The sequence below is a fragment of the Drosophila pseudoobscura genome, chromosome 3 (assembly GCF_009870125.1).
Source record: "Drosophila pseudoobscura strain MV-25-SWS-2005 chromosome 3, UCI_Dpse_MV25, whole genome shotgun sequence".
NCBI classification, from domain to species: Eukaryota; Metazoa; Arthropoda; class Insecta; order Diptera; family Drosophilidae; genus Drosophila; species Drosophila pseudoobscura.
In genome coordinates, this window is record NC_046680.1 from 17856271 (window position 1) to 17877868 (window position 21598).

Sequence of the window (21598 nt, forward strand, 5' to 3'; positions counted from 1 at the left end):
TTGGATATTCCGATGGATACTGATGAGGCTGGATTGGCATGTTTTTAGTCCTTGCTTTTATTGTATCTCGACTAAAACAAGGTTTAAACAAAAAAGTTCAGCAAAAAACAGTCGCAGTGTTGTCACATTTTGCTGGTATTTAAAGACCTGTTGCTTATCTACCGGAGTGTGGCCATGTGTACCCTATACAAACTGTTTTAAAAGAGTAATTAATATGTATGTACATTCTGATCTGGATACTCATTCTTGGTCTCTGTAAAAAGACTGTATTCTTCATTCATTAGATCATGGGATGGCAAACAGTTCCGGTATTCTATACAGTATACTATGTGGTTAGTGCTAAAACGTAATGGTGTTATGACATTAAACTTTCCCAACTTTGCTACGAAGAGAGGGAGATGGCATGAGAGACAAAACGCAAGAGTAGTCTTCATAGCCGTCTCAGACTATTTCACTATTTGTGAAAAAATAATATTTTCCAACACAAGCAGCCAGTCGGCAAAATGGGATCTCAGTGTATAGCAATTTATAATATCTGCCGCAGCGATGCTCTCAGCTCAACTGGAAAGCCTATATCTCTAGCTCTCACTGCATGCTCTTCCCATAAGTTTAATGTCATACGATATGAGCAAATTTAAGTGTCATATAGCCATAAACAAAGCACGCAGGGCTGCATTGCAAATCTTTTTGGAAAGCATACTCATGCAGACACTGCAGTTTTTATAAAGAATTTCGTCAAAATCACTAAGTAGTGAAATAAACATTGAAAATCAGAACATTACAGGTAGTTAACTGTCAATATGAAAGACACAAAGGTGAGTTTTTACTTTTAATAGATGCTGCATTCCACAGTTACATCATGTCACCGGCTGCAATTGAACTTCGGCTGATGTGGTCGTTTGTGCTACTTTTTCTGTCGCTAATGAAAACGACCACCATCGAATCATTACAGCCATTCCCGGTTCTCAAGAATGACAACCTCCTGCGGGCCGCTCGCGGCGAAGTCGTCGACCGGGTTCCCGTCTGGGTAATGCGTCAGGCCGGTCGCTATCTTCCCGAATTCCAGGAGCTCCGCAAGCAACACGACTTCTTCACCGTTTGCCGCACCCCAGAGCTGGCCTGTGAGGTGACCATGCAGCCGTTGCGGCGCTTCGATCTGGATGCCTCCATTATATTCTCGGATATCCTGGTTATTCCACAAGCCCTTGGCTTGACCGTAGAAATGCACGCCGGCGTGGGTCCGGTGCTGCCCCAGCCAATAAACACACCAGAGGACCTTAAGCGGTTGACTCCAGATGGCGCATTGTCTCGACTGACCTATGTGGGAGATGCCATCACTATGATGCGACACAAGTTGGAAGGTCGAGTGCCCCTCATTGGTTTTACTGGAGCACCCTGGACGCTTATGGGCTACATGATCGAAGGCGGCGGCAGCAAGACTATGTCCAAGGCCAAGGCTTGGCTCTCGGATCACCCGGAGGACACTAAACTGTTTCTCAACCTGCTTACGGACGCAATTGTGGACTACTTGGAGATGCAAGTAAAGGCTGGAGCTCAAATGCTGCAAGTCTTTGAGTCGTCTGCCGAGCATTTGACCAAGGAGGACTTCTTGCTATGGGCTGTGCCCTATTTGCGTAGGATACGCGATGAGCTTGTGGACCGGCTGACCAAGAAAGCAGTCCCATTGGTTCCGATTGTAAGTAATATCGACAAAACTTTTAATACAATTCATCTGAGCTCTTCTCCGCAGACGCTGTTCGCCAAGGGCGCTGGACACTCGCTGAAAGAGCAAAGCGAACTGGGCTACGATGTAATTGGACTGGACTGGACTGTAGATCCCATTGAGGCACGTGCCCTAGTGGGACCGAACATAACGCTGCAGGGTAATTTGGATCCACAGGACATGTACCGTGATGCCGACGAGCTGCGGGCCTTGACCACTGAAATGGTTCACAAATTTGGCAAATCGCGCTATATTGCCAATCTGGGTCATGGGATAACGCCTCAAACTCCCATCACCAGCATGGATGTACTGGTGGAGGCGGTCCACAAGGCATTGTAGGTGATTTTTATTAGCAATTATGCCTTTTTTTATCGAATGCAATAAAGACAAGTACGCCTTTGGGTTAGGGTTAGATCATTGGAATGGTATACTGTGGTTTTCTTGCTTCTGTTCCTGTACCAGTTTGTCGTATATCATGAGCGTGCTGCCGCAGCAGATTAGGAACGTTCCCAGGATAACTTCTGCAATATTAAAGTCATATTTAAATATGCTCAAACTCCCCAACTCTTCTGTTTACTCACTTTTTCCAGGCAACTTTTCCCCCAGCGCATAACCAGTTATTGCGGTAAAAGCAAAACTGAGAGAATTGGCGACTGGAACCGCAACTGTGATGCTGGCACTTTGCAATGTCCACACATACAAAGCACTACCGCACTGATTGAGTCCAAATGGAATCCAGTACCGCCAACGGGATCCAACTGTACATACTTCCAGTAACAAATTTCTCCACTTGGAGCCCGTGTCTTTGACAGACTCGATGCCCTGACTGCCAAGGCGGATAAATGGGTTAGTCACACCCCAAAGCAGTCCCACTGCAAGCAATTGCACTGAGCAAGACAAACAACGATTATAATTTAAACACTTAAATATTTCAGTAATTTACCAGCGGTTTCTAGCATTTTGTATTGTTTACATGGAATCAGCTGTTGATAAGAGTTGCTTTTTTTTGTCTAAGCAACCCTGAGTATTTCTGTAGCCCTGGAAGAGATTTTGACATTTGCGACTCCCTGGCATTTTGACAATTCTTTTACGTCAGCTTTCATTTCCGGATAGGTGGGTTTTAGGCAATTTTCTTCCAATTTAATCAAGAAACATCCGAATATACGCCAAAACAAATGCCGCTAAACGACCGACATTCAAATATGAACCTGCAATGCTATCGGCGAAAATTAAAATGTTGCCAAATTCAAGATGTTTTGTGTGTAAATTGGGTATCTGGATATTGCCTTGTCTTGGCTTGATTGTTTATGAATAAATATTCTTCAATATTATTAAACCGCTTTCTCTATCATTTTAGGATATTGAATAGCAGTGCTGCGGCCTAATCAGGAACAATGACTAAGACCAAGGGCGAGAAAATCAACAAATCGGCGATCAACGAAGTTGTGACCCGCGAGTGCACTATTCACTTGGCGAAGCGTGTCCACAACATTGGCTTCAAGAAGCGTGCGCCGCGTGCCATCAAGGAGATCCGCAAGTTTGCCGAGCGGGAGATGGGAACCACTGACGTCAGGATCGACACCCGTCTGAACAAGCACATCTGGTCGAAGGGTATCCGGTAAGTGGTGCATCCATTGCAATGGGAGAACGCATTCTAAAACTTTGACTCGCTTTTAGATCCACTCCATTCCGCGTGCGTGTGCGTCTGGCGCGTCGTCGCAACGATGATGAGGATTCTCCCAACAAACTGTACACCTACGTGACCTATGTGCCGGTGTCCACATTCAAGAATTTGCAAACGGAGAACGTTGAGTCCAGCGACGACTAAGCAAAGTAATTGAAAGCCCAAAATACGGTTAATAAAAAGTAAATTTTTATTTAGAAAAAAAAAAACGAAACGAGTGTTAACAAAATGTGACGAAACTGTGATTTCAAAGTGGAGTAATCTGCGGCAGCACCAAGTAGACGGAGTTGCTTGTGGCAACTGCTAAGAAGTGAAGTTGTTTGTGGGGAAGCTGCAACACCTCCAGTGACTGCACTTCTGGCAAGGCGCTGTCACCAAGGATTTTCTGGAATCCCGCTGCGCCTTGATGCTGGTAGATTGTCAGCGGCTGCTCGGGCAAGGCATTGGACACGCAGAGCAACAGGTCCTCCGATTCAGGCAGATGCATGAAGCGCATTTCACGCGGCTGATGTGAATCTCGCAGCTCCAGAACTTGGTCCAGCTGAAAGTCGCTCATGTCCTCGCTGTTAAAGCTGTGAAACGATTTTGAAATATTTTAGTCAAGTTTTGAGTGCGGAATGGACCAAGACCTGCCTGTAAATCATAATGTCTGCTGCCGGCGACGACGTGAGAAAAGCCACATAGCTGCTCTGCATGCCCACGCCACGCCGGATCAGCGCCATTTGCTCTGCCTGTATGTCCAGCAGGTGACGGATTAAAGTGTGTTTTCGCTTTTCACTAATTTTCCAAAGTTCCACGGCTTTTGAAGTTAGCAGCAAAATCGGAGATTCGTTGGTGGCTGCCACGGCCAGCAGCTGTTTTGCATCCCACCTGTCCACAACGGACAGCCAGCTGGTGCCATTTTTATCGAGGCATTTGACGATTAGTTCGTTGACTCCCTGCACTGCCTGGCACTGAATCGTTCCTAGGTTAAACATCAGTTTTTTGTTGGTCACCAATGAATCCTCGCTAATTATACCAAATTCCGTATTGTTGTTGGGCTGTAACAGTGTTGATAAGTCTGAAACAAAAAATTTTGTTTGAAGTTGTATGTCGACTGGTGACCACACTTTCTTTCCATATTATATACATAATTTATTCTTTATAATTTATTTATTTAATTGCGCCCTTGGTCGATTCTTTCCAATTCCTTAGAGTCTTTAAGAAATTCTTTCTGTAGCTGCACATAATCAAAGAACTTAGAGACAATCGGAAGAAAAAGTCATAGAGCTTCTTCAAGTATAGGGTATTTCAAAACAAAATTGATAACGCTGACGGAGAGTGAGGTTTGGGCCGACGAGCACTTAAATAGAAGCAGCAAAAGAGCAACTGCAGTTGCACATCGACAGTTGATAGACACAGAAGCCTGAAAGTCGCCCCTTGTTAGAAAACAGCCAAAATTTATTGGCGAAAATGTACGAGGCGCAATACCTTTGGCTCTTTGGCTTGGTCCTAATATCAGGATCGGTCACCGAGCGTACCACGCCCAAAATAAACTTCACTACGGTGGTTGGGTGAGCAGAGGCGCATGCCGATGGAATAACAACAAATTACTAATATCTCACTACCCCTTCACAGCTTAAAGACCACTCCTGCGATGCGCAGTTCCTCTGCTTCCTCTCTAGGTGGCTCACTGCCTATGGTTATAAATACATGGAACTTCACAGATGCCAATTTTCTGGCCTGGCGGATTCTGAATGTAACTCAGGGTGGTCTTCGCCAGACGCGTAATGCCGTAGTGGAGGGATGTACCAGGTGCGAGCAGCAACAGTGCGACCGAACTGTTGGCTATGGTGGTTCTCCCGATGAGTTGGGGGAGACAACGTTGGATGCAATGATCATGGATGGCAGCAGCATGGATGTGGGGGCTGTAGCAGGCCTGAGAGGCATCAAGGATGCCATTAGAGTGGCTCGGCATGTTCTGGAGCACACAAAGCACTCTATGCTGGTAGGTGATTTAGCCTCTCAATTCGCCCAGGCTATGGGATTTCGTTCCGAATCCCTGGCTACGCCAGAATCAAAGGCTATGTGGATGGAATGGACAGCGGCAAATTGTCAGCCAAATTTCTGGAGGAATGTTCATCCAGATCCATCCATCTCCTGCGGTCCGTACAAACCCAAAGCCACGCCGCTAACTCGCTGGAAGGAAGACCGTGCGCGCACAGAGTACTCGATTGGGCACCTGAATCATGACACGATTGGCATGATAGCCATTGATGCTGCAAATAACATCCATGCTGGGACCTCAAGCAATGGAGCTCGCCATAAGATCCCTGGACGAGTTGGAGATTCGCCAATACCCGGGGCTGGCGCGTATGCGGACAATGAGGTCGGCGCTGCCGTGGCTACCGGAGATGGCGATATTATGATGCGTTTCCTGCCCACTCTTCTGGCTGTGGAAGCCATGCGGGCGGGCAAGAAGCCTGCGGAGGCAGCTGAGGTGGGCATTCGACGGATCAGTAAGCATTACAAGGACTTCTCGGGAGCGGTCATCGCTGTCGATCGCTTGGGCCAATATGGGGCAGCCTGCTATGGCATGACCGAGTTTCCATTTGTGGTCAGCAACCCATCCAAGACAGATATACCGTCGCGCCAGGAGAGTGTCAAGTGTATAACGGGCAAGGAGGCTGTGAACGTGGTTTGATTGTAATTGGACATTGCATTTTTAAACATGATCGTAACAACTACTCACTGCAGACGAACTAAATAAATATACATCTACAAGATTGGATAGTCTTAGTACTCTTTTTTATGAGATTGTTTAAAAAACAAGGTTTAATAAAAATAACCACTAAATTCATTTTTACATGGTAACTACACATTTGCTACATGAATTAGTTCCAAGTGTTGCATAGTGGTCGATTACTGTGTCTTATTTGGTATTTCACAGATTACGGTATTTTTAAAAAATACTCGTTTTGCTGTCTTGAAATCGGTTGACTGTCTTTTTTCACTCTATTTGAATCGGCAGCAACAATGAGACTCATTCCAGATACAATTATGTTGCCCATTCCAGACACACTGTATAAATCGTGCTTCAAACTTTACTTTCAAAAAATTCCCTTGCATTGCCTCAGGTATTTTTCTTAGGGTCAGACGGTATATTTGATCGATAGGCCCGCGGTCACACTGGTCTGCATGCAGTTAGGGGTTTTTTTTTGGTATTCTGACGCGCTGTGGTCACATATTCCGCCAAATCGGCGTCTGCATACAGAAGAAGAAAAAAGTGCAAAAAAAAGCGGCGTCGAGCAGATTTTATTTCTAATATCGAAATATTTAAAAGCCTTCAAAATTAATAAAAACGCGCAATCAGCTGGCCGCAAGTCGTTGACTAAAATGGCTATACAACTTGATAAAATTCTGGCAGACATTGCCAAGGAGAAAGCGTTACATCCAAACAATGGCGGAGCGTCCAAACAGGAGCAAGAAGACGCTTGGGGCAGGATTGGGCGGCTCAACAAGCTTTCTGTGCACGAGTCGCGCTCCATTTTTATTGTGCTGCAGAAGAAGTACGAGCAGGAGAAGATCAAGGGAAATTCGACCTGGAAGCTATTCAATGTGATGCACCAAATACATCAGGAAACCAAAGCGGCCGAGAAAGAAGAAGAGTGAGTTAGAGGAATGCTGAAAATGGCGGGTTAGGTAATATTTCGTTTTGCCTTTAGTGACCAGATGCCCATGGACGATGTGGAGGAGTATGAGATGCTGGAAGTGCAGGAGCAAGAGGAGGACGACGAATCTTCCGCTCATCATCCGACCAACTCCACTGGCTCTGCTTCTTCAGATGGGGAAAGCCCAGGCAAATCGCATAGCACCGGCTCGCCGGAGAAGGATGAAAAGGTGTACTCCAAGACTATAATTGACACACCGCGTCCGGCTTTCGAAGAGAAAAAGTTGCTCAACACAATGGCCAATAACACTCCAAGGGCCACGACAAACAATCCCGTTTCTATGGCCGCCGCAGTATTGCAGAAAAAGGGAATTACCGTGAAGAAGACTCCCAGTTCGACTGGAGCTGCACTGAAATCGGCGCCGACCCAGCCACAGAGTAACAGCAACAGAGCAACGTCATCGTCGCGCACCACCATCCAGTTGCCAGACTCTTTGAAGCGAAAGCTGTCGGAGGAATATTCAGGATTATCGCAGAAGAAGGTGGCGAAGACCCAGAGCACAAAACAGACTGCTAACACGGTGGCTGCTGCTTTAGCCGCTGCTAGCGTCCCCGACCCCACAGTCACTTCAAACGTCGTCCACACAACCACTGCTCAGCTTATGCAGGTAAAGAAGGAACGGGAAAACAGCCACTCGCCACCACCCGGCATCAACATCATCACCGTGCCGGCGTCACAGCAGATCAACGGCGCTGGCCCAACATCCTCGACAGCTGCCACCGTTGCCTCCAATTCAGTGGCCTCCACCAACGGCTACTCGCCACACATCGAAGAACTGGACTTCAAGAACGACATTATCTTTGATTCAAAGCTAAACACAAACTCCAACGCCCCAGAAATTATCAACTTGGGTAACTTTGACCAGTCGCTGCCGCCGACATTTTTCAAGAATTTGTGCAACTCTTCGCGCCACGAGGCCCTTGGATTATATGTTGCCAATGTGATGAACCGAATCTCGACACGTGCCGCCGCCAAACTAGAGTTGGGTATCTTGCGCACCATTCTCGATGTTCAGAGTGACGAGCTGGACCAGTAGTTCCAGATAATATGAGTAATATATGACCTATTTAAGTCAACTTAATTATTAGAAGTACTAGAAGGTATTAATGTAGGGCGGATTCCCTACTTCCGTATAATTTATATTTCTATTTGGAGCCTGCGTTGAGGTGATGCGTGAAATCACTTCTACAAGGGCATTTCCAGCCATTACCCTCGATATTGAGTTGGAAATTGGTTTCATCCTTCAAAGTCGATTCAATTGGATATTTTAAAATAATTTAAAACTTAAATTTACCCGCAGTACGATTTTATGACCCCATGTTCCACTTCATTTTCAAATAAGTTTATACTCTAATAAAAATACATATGGGACTCACTTGAAATGTTCTTGTGCCTGAACATGTGCATTTCTGGTTGCCACGAGTAGTAGTCCACCAGGTCCGGACCTTGCCGTATGGCCAGAAAGTCGTCATTTCCCATCGTCAATGTTTCCATGTCGGAAACTCCTTTATGGGGCAGCTGCTGCAGCACGGCAAAGTTCTCCAACACTTTTGGAGGCTCTGAGAAGTAGACGCAATATATTTTGAATCCACCTTTGGCGAGAGTTTACTGCACTCACCCTCCAGTCGGTGCTGCACTGCAGCTACATTTTGTTGCAGCTGCTGCCAATCCTCCAACGCATTCCTATCCACTCCTCGCTTAGACTTATAGCCAGGCTCCGAGTTGCCATTGCCAGTGACCACCTCGTAGTTGTCCACGGTCAGCGGCTGAGCGAAAATTAACTGGCTCTGCACATGGAGATTAGGTCGGTTGCTCGCTTTGTTCTCCAGCAACTCGTTTACGGCAAGACCATTAACATAATCTACCCAGAGGCTCTCAATGTTATTGCTGAGGATCTGCTGCTGTTCGGGCAGACTGTTGTCCACCAGTAGTGATCCTGGCACGTACTGATCCTTGTCTCGCAGCAACAATTTGTCTGGTTGCCAGAGGATGCCATTCACAGGTCCTTCGACGCTAAGGTCGTTGTATAGGTTGATGTTCTCTAGGCTAGTGGTACCCGCAATGCTGTGATTTCCGTATATGTAAGCCGCATCATTAATCCAAGTCGCTATGGAAACATTAGCCACCAGGCTTGTGGGACTAGCATAAAGGCGCGTGATGGTGGCCTTGCCAATGGTTTTCAGGGCTTCTATGGTCGTGGTTTGGGTGCTGACATTATTTTCGCTTGGACGTAGAACGTCGTCAACTAAATTTAGCTGATTTATTAGCACATTATTAAGATTGCCTTCTACATAGGCCTCCGGTAGGGTCCAATGAGCAGTTATCTTATGCACTCCGGCTGTTTTTAGTGTGTTTGCCACAAAATCATCAAAATCCAGCGAGAAGTTGCTGAAAGAATGAGTAAAATTTGAAAATATGCAATTCGCGCCGATAGTAGTACTCGTGAGTACTCGCGAAACTATCAATAGTCGTTTCATTACGTTCGCACTACGTGCTATGCTTTGACCTTTTTTGTTTAAACCATATTTTATATACAATGCGATAAGTGGAGTACTTCAAGTTTCCAACACATGTAGAAAATTAATGAATTAATGGGATAAAATTATGTGCTTGGGGCTGAGTGAGTTAGCTAGCTGGTAATATTTAACATAAAATCAACACCGTGGAATATGATTTCGTTTCATAGACAGAGAGATTAACCTATTGCCGCAAATTATGAAACTTATAGATATAGATAGAACTTCGCAATATATCATGGTCTTTTTTTAAGCATAGATTAAGGATGTAATGGAGCTACAAGTATAATTATTATTATTAATATTATCCCTACTATTTTCTGCGGTTTAACTCAAATTGTGTTCCTGCGTAAATAAAGGGGGCTCAAGTGGGCTAAGGGTCTGACCGTATATGCTATCGATAGTCCGCGGCCACACTGTTCGCCAACAACAAAAAACGTACACTCACTCTATACAAAAAATAATAATAATAATAAATAAATTGTATAAAAAAAACGTTCCAGCGATTGCTAAGAACCGCTGTAGAGTGTCTTCGTCCCAATAAAATGCCTTTCAGCCCTTTTGTTTGCTAGTCGCGAAGTTAATGAATCATTCTTGAAAACTGCCTGACCGGACTATTAAAAGTGCATTTAAACCAAACCAAATCAGCAGCACACGAGGTAATTAAATGCACTCCACTCTGTATACCCCATCTGCAGCCATTTGCAAACGTGTACAGAAATTTCACCTGCTGTACACAGCACACAGCTGATTTTTCTGGGAAATAGATGATACGGCCAGGCCAGTGCTGATCAAACTGTGGGTTTGAAAGCGCGTAAACAATTGAAAAGTGAAACTTGATACCCGAAACCGTTTTAAACAAAATGGTAACACGTACCCTATGCCCTCAACAAGTGCGTCGCTTCCATTACTGACGCTGCCACGTAGCACTACCACGCGTGCTGTCAGAGGCTGTGCGAAAGTGACGTCATGCTTGAAGCCCAATGGAGTGCTGACCGGTTGGCCGCGCGTCCGACTGAAGTAGTTCCGCTTGATGTGTTCCACCTGGAAGCCATTGATGGGGCCCTGCAAGATGGTCATAAATGTGTGATTGCTTGGGAGTTAGTTAGGGTTGGGATATCCATCCCATGTCGGATGCTGACACTTACACGGAAGTCCAGAAGACCCTCGTAAGCGGTGGAGGCAAACTCCAGCCTCTGCTCTCTTCCACCCAGCTCAATTCTCTCACTGTCAAGCCAGACTTGATCCAACAGCTGCTGCAGCTTGTGGCCGTTCAGATAATTGTAGGTGGGCGGCCGCTCGAACTTCACACTCTCCGCGTGGAAGGTGTCACGTTGCTCTCCGTTCAGGTACTGGCTCAGCGCCTGCAGATGATAGCCATTCAGTCTTGTTACGTTGCAGAGCTCTACAACCTCCAGGCTACCATTGATGGTAACAGGTGCCGTCATGGAGCCTCCGGCATCTGTACACAGCATGTCCTCGGGGACGCGTAATCCGTTTACGCGGCCAACTATCAGCTCCGATTGCAATACAATGGGATTCTCTGTCAGGTAATGCTTCTCATGAAGGTTTGCAGTCACAAAATTTGATTTTCAATTAAATTTTCTTACCAAATCGCACTGATTGCAGATGCTCCGACGCATTCAGCCTGTAGCTACGGCTCACCAGCTCTTCCAGGGTGTAATTGTTCAGCTTTCCCTGGAGCTGCACACCCTTGCTGCTCTCCAGCGCGGCCAGCACTTGCGGAGCCGTGAAATTTTGGTCGCCGCTGGCCTCCAGCCAGCTGCCCCCGAAATGTGCGGCTTGGATGCCATTCAGGGAGTGGCCAAAGCTCAGACTGCTTATGTTTACCGCATGCCTGAAGCTGAAGTCGCCCACATACTTGATGTTGCCCGCCAGCTGCTGAAGTTGCTGCTCCAACTGGGCCACATTGACTTGGTTAATGCTGCCCTTGAGCCACAAGTTTCGGGCACGAATGCTGCCATTGAAATTGGCCGGCAGTTTCCAGCCGTCCAAAGATTGACTACCGTGTGAGTAGATGGACCCCAGTGGCTGGCTAAACAGCAGACCATTCATATGCAATTCTTCGAGGTTCACCTCCTCCCCATCCGCCTGGTCCACATACAGCGTGCTATTTGAGTGCTGATCCTTGCTTACCTGCAAATAGTGGTCCAATTCCAAGCCATTCATTACAAGCTGCTTCGCCTTAACTTCTTCCAACTCCAATCCCTGTAACTGAACCGCGATCGGGATAGTCTGGCTGCCACTTTTAGTGAGCAGCACTTCCGGCAGCTTCTGCACATCAATGCCATTGAGCCATCCGACTTCACCGAAGCCCTCGCTAATCTCCAGCCCCTGAGGCAATGTCTTGCTGCCCTCCACCACCTGCTCTGCATCCACATTTAACTTGACCAGTTTCTGCAGGTCCTCAGCATTTATGAAACTCAGTTCTGTGTTGTTGGCCACGAGAGGTTGCTCAAACTTCACATTCACATCCTGGAGAGTCTGGTCCAGCCGCAGACCTTGCCTCAACGCCTCTGCAGCAGACCTCTGTGTTGGTTCCTCCAGCAAATCCTCCACCTGCAGCAGCCGTCCAATCGTCACATCGCCATCAATTACAAAGTCCCCTTGAAGTTGGAGCGATTGATGGGTTATCTTTACAGGCGACATGGCCCGAAGTTCTGCACCCACCAGCTGGCCCTAAAGAGAAACCCACACGAAATGATTTTATTTTACATCGGACAAAGCGACGATCACTCACCGCAATGGTAATGGGTTCCATAACGCGAAGATTCTCTAGCCTCTTGGATCCCTCGATCACCTGGGTGTGATTGGCTTCGCGGAGCAGCAGGTCGAAGCGCTGGCGGTCCACGTGGATGTGATTGAGTCGTTGATTGATGAGCAAGCGATTCACTTGTATGGGCTGGGAGAACTGCACATCCTGCTGGACAATAAAGTCGCCGCCATCCACCGGCACAAGGTGGCCCAGGGAGTGGTCGTTGATCTCGTTGCTGTTTACCACCACAGCCTCCGCACTGAGATGCGTGATGTCAGCGGAGGACTTGACGAACTGCACGTCCACGTTGTTCCGTTTGATAGTCTGCTCCAGCAGCTGTGTCCAGTTGAGGCCGTTGAGATTTCCGCCGAGCTGAAGGTCCTGCACCGAGAGCTCCTGCAAGTAGGGTTTGTTCTGCTCCCTGGCCGGCTCCTTGTATTCCTCGCTGACATACACCTTCTTGGCAGTCACCGATTCGTATACAGGCTGCTTCGTATCCAAGCCGTTGATATTGCTGGCTTGCATGCTGCCCTCGACCACCAGGGTATCTACAGTAATCTCATCGAATTCGTGCTGTTCGGCTGCTCGTTTCCGGGGCTGTCGGGTGCGTGCTGCTGTGGCATCCTGCTCGATCACATCCAAGGCCTGCTTGGCATACTGCAAGGCATCCCAGTAGTTGGAGGTCAGCTTCATATGCTCATCTACAAGCTGGATTACAAGAGATGGATGTACAAGGATGCTTTGGCTATGCCCCTGATCGTTCACTCACCGATTTCGCTTTGACCCGCTTGATGAGGGATCGCAGCATCATCTCCGCTCGCTGCTTCACTCTTTTCTGTGTGTTTTTTTAGAGCATTATCTTGGGTTGACCCTGCATATTACTTCTGCTGGTACACTCACCTGCAATCCCTGCAGCAGCTGCTCCACGTTGGTCTCCTCCAACCGCTTTTGCTGCTCCCGGGCCCAGTCGATGATCTGCTGGCGAAGGATGTTGGCATGCTCGTCCTGCTTGTAGAGCGGTTGGAAAATGTTCGTCTCATTGGCGGCCATATTCTCGTTGGCAATCACTGAAAGAGCACAGAACACTGTAAACGGGGGAATCATTAGCACGTGCGAGGACTTGCCTAGGTAGCTCTGCTGTTGCTCCTCGTAGCTGCGCATGCGGGCCACTCCCCGACTCAAAGCACCTTCGGTGAACTGCACCTTGGACTCTTCGAATTTCCAGTCGTTTAGGTTGTAGATCTTCACATCCTGCTTGCTGCAGGCGACCAGAAGCAGAAACTTCTCCGATATGGAGTGCTGAGGAATATAATTTCCTGTGTGAATCTGCGGGGAACTAATTTAAAAGATATTCAGCTACCTGGACGGGCAGGAAGCGTTCCAGGGCATAGAAACTCAGTCGCTGGTAGGGCACGAACTGACCCTTCTCGTAGACATAGATGACGGTATCGGCCTCGCCCGCTGCGGCACTCGATCCTCCGATCGTGTTGCCCAGAATGAGGAAGTGCCTGCGACTCACTTCGTTCACCGGGAGACTGAAGTACTTCACGTCCACGGCCCCGTTGCTGCGCAGTCGCTGAAAGAGTTGGAACCGGCGATTCTTTGGATTGTACTTGTAGATGTCCGAGCGGGTGGCAGTGCGTCCCTGGGCATTCGCGTAGTTGGCCACGGCCACATAGTCGGCATAGTCTATGCCAAAAGCCTCCATCCTGCGGGCATTGCTGCAGGGGATCGCTCCTAGGCGCTGGAACGTCCCGCCCGTCCACTTGAAGTAGGGACAGTCCTGCTGCACAGGGGCTTGGCCCTCCATCGAGTCGAAGGCCTGCAGCAGCGTCAGTTCTTGGCTGCTGATCCTCAAGTACATCCCCCGCAGCCGCAGACCGCCAAAGTACTGCACGGCCCGTATACCCGTCTCGGGGGACAGCTCATAGATGGGAGAGCCCTCGCGGGCCAGCTGCACTGGCTCCGTGAGATTATAGCTGAGTGCCACGTAGCCGCGTCCCGCATGGGCCAGGCAATCCATAGCCACAGCCTTGGGCGTTGGTAGCTCCAGCAGCAACTCGTAGCTCTGTTCCGCCGGACGCCAGGCGTATACGGCAAAGTGACGCAGTCCAGCCGCATCCTTGTGCAGAGCCGAAGCGTATTTCACTGCCGGGAGCTGTAGAATGCAAATGTCGAGGGGAAACAGAACTGGCACGGACGCTACACGGGTCAGACCATCGAAGCTGAAGCTGGCTAGAAATAAGAATACAATACAATACAGTACTTCTATCTCTGGGTTCTAGACTGCCGCCGACTAAACCAAACGATTTCCCCTGATTCTCCGTCAGCCATGGCCGAGGAAGAGCTGCAAACCTATCGCCGCTGCATTGGACAGCAGCTGGAGGAGCTGGAGATGCTCAGCTCGATATATTGCGGACCCGGCGAGCTGCAGATGCTCGATGCTGGCGTCGTGGCCGATTTCAACGAGTTCCTCGGGGCAGCCACACCTCGAAACATCCTTCCCTCGCATCTGGAGTACATAGTGAAGTTGAGTATTAACGCCAATCAGCGACAGGATGTGCGCATAGAACTGCCCCACTTGTATCCAGTGCTGGAGCAGCCTCGCGTCAGTGTACACAGCCCCCTGCTAGGCAAGGCCAAGGAGCAGCATCTGAAGATCGAGATAGAGGGATATCTGAGCGAGAGGAGGGAGGAGGAGCCAGAGCCGTACATCTTTCAACTTCTCAGTTGGCTGCAGGAGAAGATAGAGACACTGCTCCAACGCCCGGCCAGCGAGTTCGAGCAGCCACAACTGAAACCGCCGGAACCGCCACAGACAGCTACCCATCTGGAGCGGCTGTGGATCTACTCGCACCACATCAAGTCGAGTGCCAAGCGACAGGAGCTGATTCGCCAGGCCCGCCAGCTGGACCTGACCGGCTTCAGCAGGCCCGGCAAGCCGGGCATCATCTGCGTGGAGGGCCTGGCGGAACAGGTGCAGCAATTCTGGCGCACCATCAAGTCCCTGCGCTGGCAGAAGATCAGCGTGGTACGGACAGAGCCGAGGCAGCGCAGGCGTGGATTCGACACCTTCACCGAGCAGCTGTTCAACGAGGAAGAGGGCATCATGAACATGGGACAGTTCATCAAGTTCCTGGAGGCCCATGGCTTTGGCTACATGAAATCTGAATTGTTTGGTTTAGCCTGAGTGTGGGGCACACAAAAGTCTACGTTGCTAATAATTAATAAAAGTTGTTATTTGATTTTGGTTAAGACCTTTGTCGAAAAACTGTGGGACATCGGTCGATCGCTTGTGCAGATCCGATTCCTGGTCCGAGGCCAGCCGTTCGCTGGGATAGCTCTCCCGGAAGTGCACCTCGAAGGCTTTGCCGGGGGGCCAGGCACTCAGGAAAATCAACAGAAATATAAGACGACACATTTGAGGCATATATTCTTGAATATATATGCATAAACGAAACACACACAAAATGCAACACGTGCTGCAATCCACAAATGGAGCTTTTCACTGTGCTCTAAGCTGAGCTTCCTAACTGTTTCGAAAGTTGCGTGCGAGGCAGAGATGTATTTTCACTGTCAGCTTTATGGCTACCCTGCAAGTCGAAGAGTAGCATTGATTTATTTATTGTACAGTATATATATCTAGTATATTTTGAATTTTATTTTAGTGTATTCTGCTCCCCTTTATATAAATCCATCTGCCTCGATTGCGGCCACAACCACATCGTCCGAATTATCACCTATCTGGGCCATCGGCTCCGATGTGGTTATCTCTTTGCTCAAGTCCACGTCCACCTCCACATTCTCTGTCTGGTGTTGTTGCTCTTCCTCCTGCTGCTGCTGCTGCTCCAGCTGCCTCCCCTTCTTCATGAAGGCGCAATAACAGCACTGATGTGAACGGCTCGAACTCTCGTTGAGCTTGGCTGCCTCTCTGCAGCGCCGAACGAATGAGATTTGGGAGTAGGCGCGTCTAAAGTTCTCATTATTGAAGCCGTAGATGAGCGGATTGACGGCGGCATTGAGGAACATTAGATACTGCGATAGGTACCAGAAGAGCTGCATTCCGCTGTCCATAGTGTTGTCGGCGTCGTAGTACTTTTCGCGGAGCACAATCATAATGGTGAAGGGCAGCCGGAGCACGGCGAAGACCACTACCACGATGAAGAGGGTCTTGGCCACGCTGCGCTTGTAGCTAACGATGAGGGGATTTTCACGGTTCTGCAACCGCTTCTCATACCGATCGAGCTGGGAAGCAGATGGATAGAAGTCTATCAGTTCTGGGGGAGCTCTGAGGACTATTGTTGTCTTACCTTGTAGAATATGGCAATGTAGCAGATCAGCATGATGCCCAATGGCAGCCAGACCAATATGGTTATGAGGACGTACCAATATTTGGGCAGAAATACAGTGTTCTCCTTGCAGTAGCGCTCTGTGAAGTTCTTCCAGACTCGAACGCGATATGCCCGATAAAGGGCCAAGGGCGAGGCTAAGAGGACTCCCCCAATCCAGGTGCAGACGATCACGATTTGGGCTCCCCGCACGGTCAGTCGCGTCTCTCTGGGCAGGACAATGGCCGTGAGGCGATCATAGCTTACCACCGAAAGATTGAGCACGGCCGTGATCAGGAAGACCACCACCAGGAAGCCCTCCATCTTGCAGCCCACGCATCCGAGCTGATAGTTCTGGTAGAAATCGTTCACCATGAACATGGCCGGGCATATGGCGAGCGTCAGCAAGTCGGCGATGGCCATGTTGGCTATGATGAGGTTGGTGGCCGATCGCAGCGATCGGTTCATGGCTATCAGGTATATCATGATAAGGTTTCCATACAGACCAAAAGCAATCAACGGAAGAAACGTGCAGATCTTCCAGGCTATTTCCTCGTTGGACTTGTGCAGCCAAATTCGCTCAGCGGGAAAGTCCCACTGGCTGAAGTCGAACTACGTTTGAAGATGGTTTTAAAGTGGGTTACTTTTCGGGACATTAGCTCTCACTCACTTCAGAACTGCTTGCGTTTGTGGCAGTCATTTCTGTGGTGTCGCGTCCTTCGCTGCAGGCTTCCGTAGGGAGACTGCTTTCGTTTACAGCTAAATTAACATGACAACCTTTGATCCGACATAATTCATATTCAGCCTGATTGACAAAACCATTAACAGTTGTTGCTGATAATGCACAGTGAAAGCTAATGAAACACGCGCACGTCGCTCGAGTGGGTGGCCATCTGTTGCACATTGAATCTACGTTTAAATTGAGCACTTTTAATTGAAACCATTTCTACTATCATTGTACAACTAATCTGCAAATCCCTAGTCGATGTCCAGCTTGCGGAAAGAGCCCTCTGAGCCAAAGATAGAATCGGCATTGACTCGTTTCCCCGGTCGCAGCTGCTCGTTCACCCCATACTGAGAATCCTCCTTAAAATAGTCGCTGTAGGCCAGCAGCTGCTTCTCCGTCTCCGCCTGGATGTCGGATATACGTCCATTGCTGCCACCATACTCCTCGGGCAGGTATTCGCGTGGTATGACTTTGTTTAATTGCTCTAGATTCTTATACACGTAAAACTGTGGAGAGAGGAGAAAAGATAAAAGCTATAAAGAGAGTGTACTGCGGATGACAGCTCTGTATGAGTACGCTCAGTACGGATGAATCAGGGATAAATCTTCCTTTTCCTGGATTGGCCACTGACCTAGCCAATGTTCTAGCACGTTTCGCAACCCCCTCCCACGCTTTGACACTGAGCCCTGTATCGCTCGAAATAGCTCAAATCTACAGACAGTACAGTTGAAGGGGTGCTTCAATGTTTATCAAGTTTTAGGTACTTGGCTGATAATCCAAGATAAGGGCGCGATAAGCGACGAAAATAAATGAATGGCGGGAGAATTACTCAGCACTTGAGCTATTCATGGATACGTATACGCCCTTGTTTCGACCGAACACACTCACTCGTTGCTGCAGCTTGCTGGGCATGAGGCCCTTGGCCAGATTGAGAAGCGCCACCGCCTCCTTGGGGCAGTTGATAAGGTGAATCCCCTTCAGGCGGGTGGGCTGCGCCTTCTCGGCAAAGACGCCCATTCGCTTGATGAGGGTAAAGTCCAGTTGGGCCAGGAAACTGAGGCTCATCTTGCCCATGTCGATAATCTCAATGAATCCGCTCACGTTGGTGTGGTCGTCCTCCCATATAGCCTGCTCCGACAGCATCGTCTGGTAGCGAAACAGGTCCACCAGCTTATAGACTTTGGGATCGAATTTCTCGTAGTTGGTGATCTGGATGCGAGGTCCGCTGGGTCCCCAGGCATTGGGTAGCCGCACATAGGTGCTGAAAAGGGGATCCCCATTATTCTCCTGCACCTGCACATTGATTGATCCAGCCCTGCACTCACCCCGTACGACAGAGTGCCAGGATCTTGTCGTCCACCACCCGATTGGCAAAGAGCTCCGGCATCAATGTCTTGATCGTGTAGAAGTGCTCTATCTTGGACTTGGACTTCTCCAGGCTAAATTTGCAGCCCCGCAGGAATCCCACCAGGAACTGGTCCTCCTGGCGCGCCCGCAGATGCGGTTGCTTGGAGAGCCACTCGCGCAGGGCATCCAAGTCGGCTGGCAGCCGCTCCTTCACTTCGTTCAGCTCCGTCTCGGCAATGTGACGCAGCTCGGCGGTCAACGGACGTAGCTCGGCCATGATGAGTGGCTGTGCTCCCTGGCAGCTGTGCGGCTACTGAAACGTGTCTTCAGTCAAGTGAAAACCCAAAAGCCGAATCTACACCACAGACCGTTACCGAGTTTAAAAAAAAATGCTAATCTATTGGCTAAAGGCCAAACTGATAGTGAGACGTGCTTTTGGCCGAACTCGCTCTCTTTTGGCCGAACTCGCTCTCGTGTGTTCGGCCGGGCGGGTGTTAGAAGACTCTCTCTTTTTGGCAGATAAAAGGGCGATTGGACTCTATGCAGCTGTAAATGGTATACCCATACCCATATTTAGATAATGTCCATGGATCGAACCTCGCAACACACTAAATTGTTTGCAGGCCACTATCTTATCGCCGTATCTTAAAGCGGCACAGTTGGCTGGAAATACCAATCTAAGGGAATTCGTTTTTAATTGGGTATTTCTTCTCCGGTGCACCCTTAAGAGGGATTAACTGAAGCACGAGCTATTGTGATTTAAAGTGCATGCTCGAAAGAATAAACTCTCTGACTATTTTTAAAACGTTTTAAACGGAAAAGTGGCAGCACTATCAGTACAAGTACATATGTATGTATTAATAACACTACCTAACGGTCATTGTTATCTACTAATCTTGCCTAGGAATCTGTTGGTTCACAGTTTGGCTGGTTCCATCACTTTCGCACCACGGTGCTGGGCCCGCGCACTTTGGGGGAGCGCCAGGCGGTTTCAGTTCGGTTCGGGTGTTCAATCGAAGCAGGCATCGAGAGTCCAATTAGTCGTGTACACACCTGAACAGAGAACACACACACACACGCACACCTCCGCACATACACCACTGTTTTGGTACCTATTTCCAAATTTTACAATAGCAAATATTACAGCACCCCAAGACAATGACCAATATCCGATCGCTGGTGCCGGAGCTGGCGGAACAGGCTCGCATCAAGCTCAAGGAGGACGAGACGACCAGGGCGGACTGCATCGAGGCGTTGCGCGCCTGGATCACTGAACTTAATTACCTGCAGGCGCGAACCGACGATCAGTTTCTGGTCGCCTTCCTGCGCCACTGCCACTGGAACGTGGATGAGGCCAAGAAGCGTGTATTGTTCTATTACACATACAAGTCCAAAGAGAAGGAGCTTTTCAAGAGTCGCCTTGTGGACGACAAGCTTCTGGAGATGGCTCGCTCTGGGTAAGTAGGGGAATCCCCAATATCCCCTGAAATGCACACCATTCGGTAATTGTGATGGCTTTGATTGCAGAATCTTTGCCACGTTGCCCAGTCCGATCGGTCCCGGTGGCCCCCGCATCCACTACACACGTATGGGCCACATAGAGCCCTCGAAGCACAGCGTGAGCGACATTTTCCGCTTCCATGCCTTCCGCGCCGAAATCGAGATCAACACGGACGACAACTGGAACATTGCCGGGGTGGTCGAGATAATTGATTTCACCAAGATTCCCTACTCCTTGCTACTCCAGTTCGACCCGGGCATGTTCCGGCGCATGAACGCCTTCCTCGAGCACGGCATACCCACGAATTTAGTTGCCACCCACATCGTGAACGCGTCGCGTGAGACACAGTTCGTGCTCGGCCTCGTGCGCAATGCGATGAAGCAGAAGGAGCTGGTGAGTCCTTCTTTTTGCCCAGACGTGCGCCTGTGTATCTGACTTTCCCTTGCTTTCATTTCCAATCCAATTGCAGCTGCACATCCACTCCAACCTCGAGTCGCTGCAGCGCGTCATCGGCAAGGAGTATCTGCCCGCGGAGTTGGGTGGGGATAACGGCACTCTGAGCGATGCAATGACACGGTACGAGACCCAGTTGACCAGCTTCGTCCCGTACTTCAAGGAGGAGGAACGCTACGGCGTGGATGAGAAGCTACGTGAGGCCAGCGAGAAGGAGCAGGAGAAGACCCCGGCTCTGGGGGCTGGTGTCGCCAACGAGGGCTCCTTTCGCAAGCTGAACTTCGATTGAGGCGTCCTGGCGGCATGTCGTGGGGCAGTTAGTTGTATATTCAGATGCACATACTACTATTTACACCCCCTCTATATATATACAGACATCCCGATATGTACACACAAATGTAAAAATTCCACAGCGCTATAGCGATCCTTGGTCAAAGCAAAACCTGATATTTTATAAAAGAAATCTACTAGAGCAGCATGGAACCTATAAGCAAATTCAACAATATTCTATACAAGTCCACACTAAAAGCGAACCCCAAAAGCAAAACAAGAAGAAGAATATGAAACGCCATCAAATGGTATAAAAACCTCACATGAATGTCGATTATAATTTATTGTTGTCCTTATCAACGCACACGCATAACACACACTTCCATACATACATTCTAACATGCTAACATCCAGCCGGATGCGGTGCGGTGCGGCCCGTGCACGGCTTTGCCTCGACAATTTATCCGCCCCATAACGCATTTCGCTCACCTCACGATGAATGTCGTCTTCTCGTCTTTTACTTACGTGCTAAGTTCTTGTTGGGTTTTACTTTAAAGTTTAAA

General features: G+C 48.8%; 10 protein-coding genes across 11 annotated transcripts; 6 read left to right on the top strand and 4 right to left on the bottom strand.

Moving 5' to 3' along the window:
- Positions 1–655: 655 nt before the first annotated feature.
- Positions 656–2146, top strand: Urod (uroporphyrinogen decarboxylase). Its single transcript, XM_001361532.4, has 3 exons — positions 656–815; positions 953–1696; positions 1751–2146. Exons 1-3 carry the CDS (start codon positions 801–803, stop codon positions 2060–2062), a joined length of 1071 nt encoding a protein of 356 aa, XP_001361569.2. The 5' UTR covers positions 656–800; the 3' UTR covers positions 2063–2146.
- Positions 2064–2797, bottom strand: LOC4805112 (transmembrane protein 234 homolog). Its single transcript, XM_003736916.3, has 3 exons — positions 2667–2797; positions 2305–2610; positions 2064–2244 (listed from the first exon to the last, which is right to left on the bottom strand). The coding sequence occupies exons 1-3, from the start codon at positions 2680–2682 to the stop codon at positions 2138–2140; spliced, it is 429 nt and encodes a 142-aa protein (XP_003736964.1). The 5' UTR covers positions 2683–2797; the 3' UTR covers positions 2064–2137.
- On the top strand, positions 2737–3604 carry RpL31 (ribosomal protein L31). The gene is made up of 3 exons (XM_001361534.5): positions 2737–2836; positions 3081–3341; positions 3401–3604. Exons 2-3 carry the CDS (start codon positions 3118–3120, stop codon positions 3549–3551), a joined length of 375 nt encoding a protein of 124 aa, XP_001361571.1. The 5' UTR covers positions 2737–2836; positions 3081–3117; the 3' UTR covers positions 3552–3604.
- On the bottom strand, positions 3575–15952 carry clos (closca). Its single transcript, XM_002138728.4, has 13 exons — positions 15668–15952; positions 13770–14644; positions 13534–13708; positions 13310–13476; positions 13179–13244; positions 12395–13117; positions 11244–12333; positions 10782–11176; positions 10511–10698; positions 8736–9505; positions 8494–8676; positions 4041–4467; positions 3575–3979 (listed from the first exon to the last, which is right to left on the bottom strand). The coding sequence occupies exons 1-13, from the start codon at positions 15837–15839 to the stop codon at positions 3655–3657; spliced, it is 5556 nt and encodes a 1851-aa protein (XP_002138764.3). The 5' UTR covers positions 15840–15952; the 3' UTR covers positions 3575–3654.
- On the top strand, positions 4718–6124 carry LOC4805115 (putative N(4)-(beta-N-acetylglucosaminyl)-L-asparaginase GA14866). The gene is made up of 2 exons (XM_001361536.4): positions 4718–4960; positions 5025–6124. The coding sequence occupies exons 1-2, from the start codon at positions 4860–4862 to the stop codon at positions 6088–6090; spliced, it is 1167 nt and encodes a 388-aa protein (XP_001361573.3). The 5' UTR covers positions 4718–4859; the 3' UTR covers positions 6091–6124.
- Map60 (Microtubule-associated protein 60) lies at positions 6604–8492 on the top strand. The gene is made up of 2 exons (XM_001361537.4): positions 6604–7054; positions 7112–8492. Exons 1-2 carry the CDS (start codon positions 6783–6785, stop codon positions 8151–8153), a joined length of 1314 nt encoding a protein of 437 aa, XP_001361574.3. The 5' UTR covers positions 6604–6782; the 3' UTR covers positions 8154–8492.
- Positions 10088–21357, top strand: LOC4805123 (uncharacterized). The gene is made up of 4 exons (XM_001361543.5): positions 10088–10292; positions 19958–20268; positions 20339–20705; positions 20782–21357. The coding sequence occupies exons 2-4, from the start codon at positions 19970–19972 to the stop codon at positions 21052–21054; spliced, it is 939 nt and encodes a 312-aa protein (XP_001361580.1). The 5' UTR covers positions 10088–10292; positions 19958–19969; the 3' UTR covers positions 21055–21357.
- Positions 10154–15664, top strand: LOC4805120 (RWD domain-containing protein 2A). Of its 2 annotated transcripts, none has more exons than XM_001361540.4 (2): positions 10154–10292; positions 14740–15664. In XM_001361540.4, exon 2 carries the CDS (start codon positions 14742–14744, stop codon positions 15597–15599), a length of 858 nt encoding a protein of 285 aa, XP_001361577.2. In that variant the 5' UTR covers positions 10154–10292; positions 14740–14741; the 3' UTR covers positions 15600–15664. The 2 variants fall into 2 exon arrangements, with proteins under 2 accessions (XP_001361577.2, XP_033235110.1); XM_033379219.1 differs by having other exon boundaries at positions 10155–10292; positions 14695–15664.
- Positions 15986–17672, bottom strand: LOC6898789 (neuropeptide Y receptor type 2). Its single transcript, XM_002138729.3, has 3 exons — positions 17408–17672; positions 16720–17349; positions 15986–16654 (listed from the first exon to the last, which is right to left on the bottom strand). The coding sequence occupies exons 1-3, from the start codon at positions 17639–17641 to the stop codon at positions 16094–16096; spliced, it is 1425 nt and encodes a 474-aa protein (XP_002138765.3). The 5' UTR covers positions 17642–17672; the 3' UTR covers positions 15986–16093.
- LOC4805122 (alpha-tocopherol transfer protein) lies at positions 17648–19222 on the bottom strand. The gene is made up of 3 exons (XM_001361541.4): positions 18790–19222; positions 18353–18725; positions 17648–17970 (listed from the first exon to the last, which is right to left on the bottom strand). Exons 1-3 carry the CDS (start codon positions 19086–19088, stop codon positions 17716–17718), a joined length of 927 nt encoding a protein of 308 aa, XP_001361578.1. The 5' UTR covers positions 19089–19222; the 3' UTR covers positions 17648–17715.
- Positions 21358–21598: the final 241 nt, after the last annotated feature.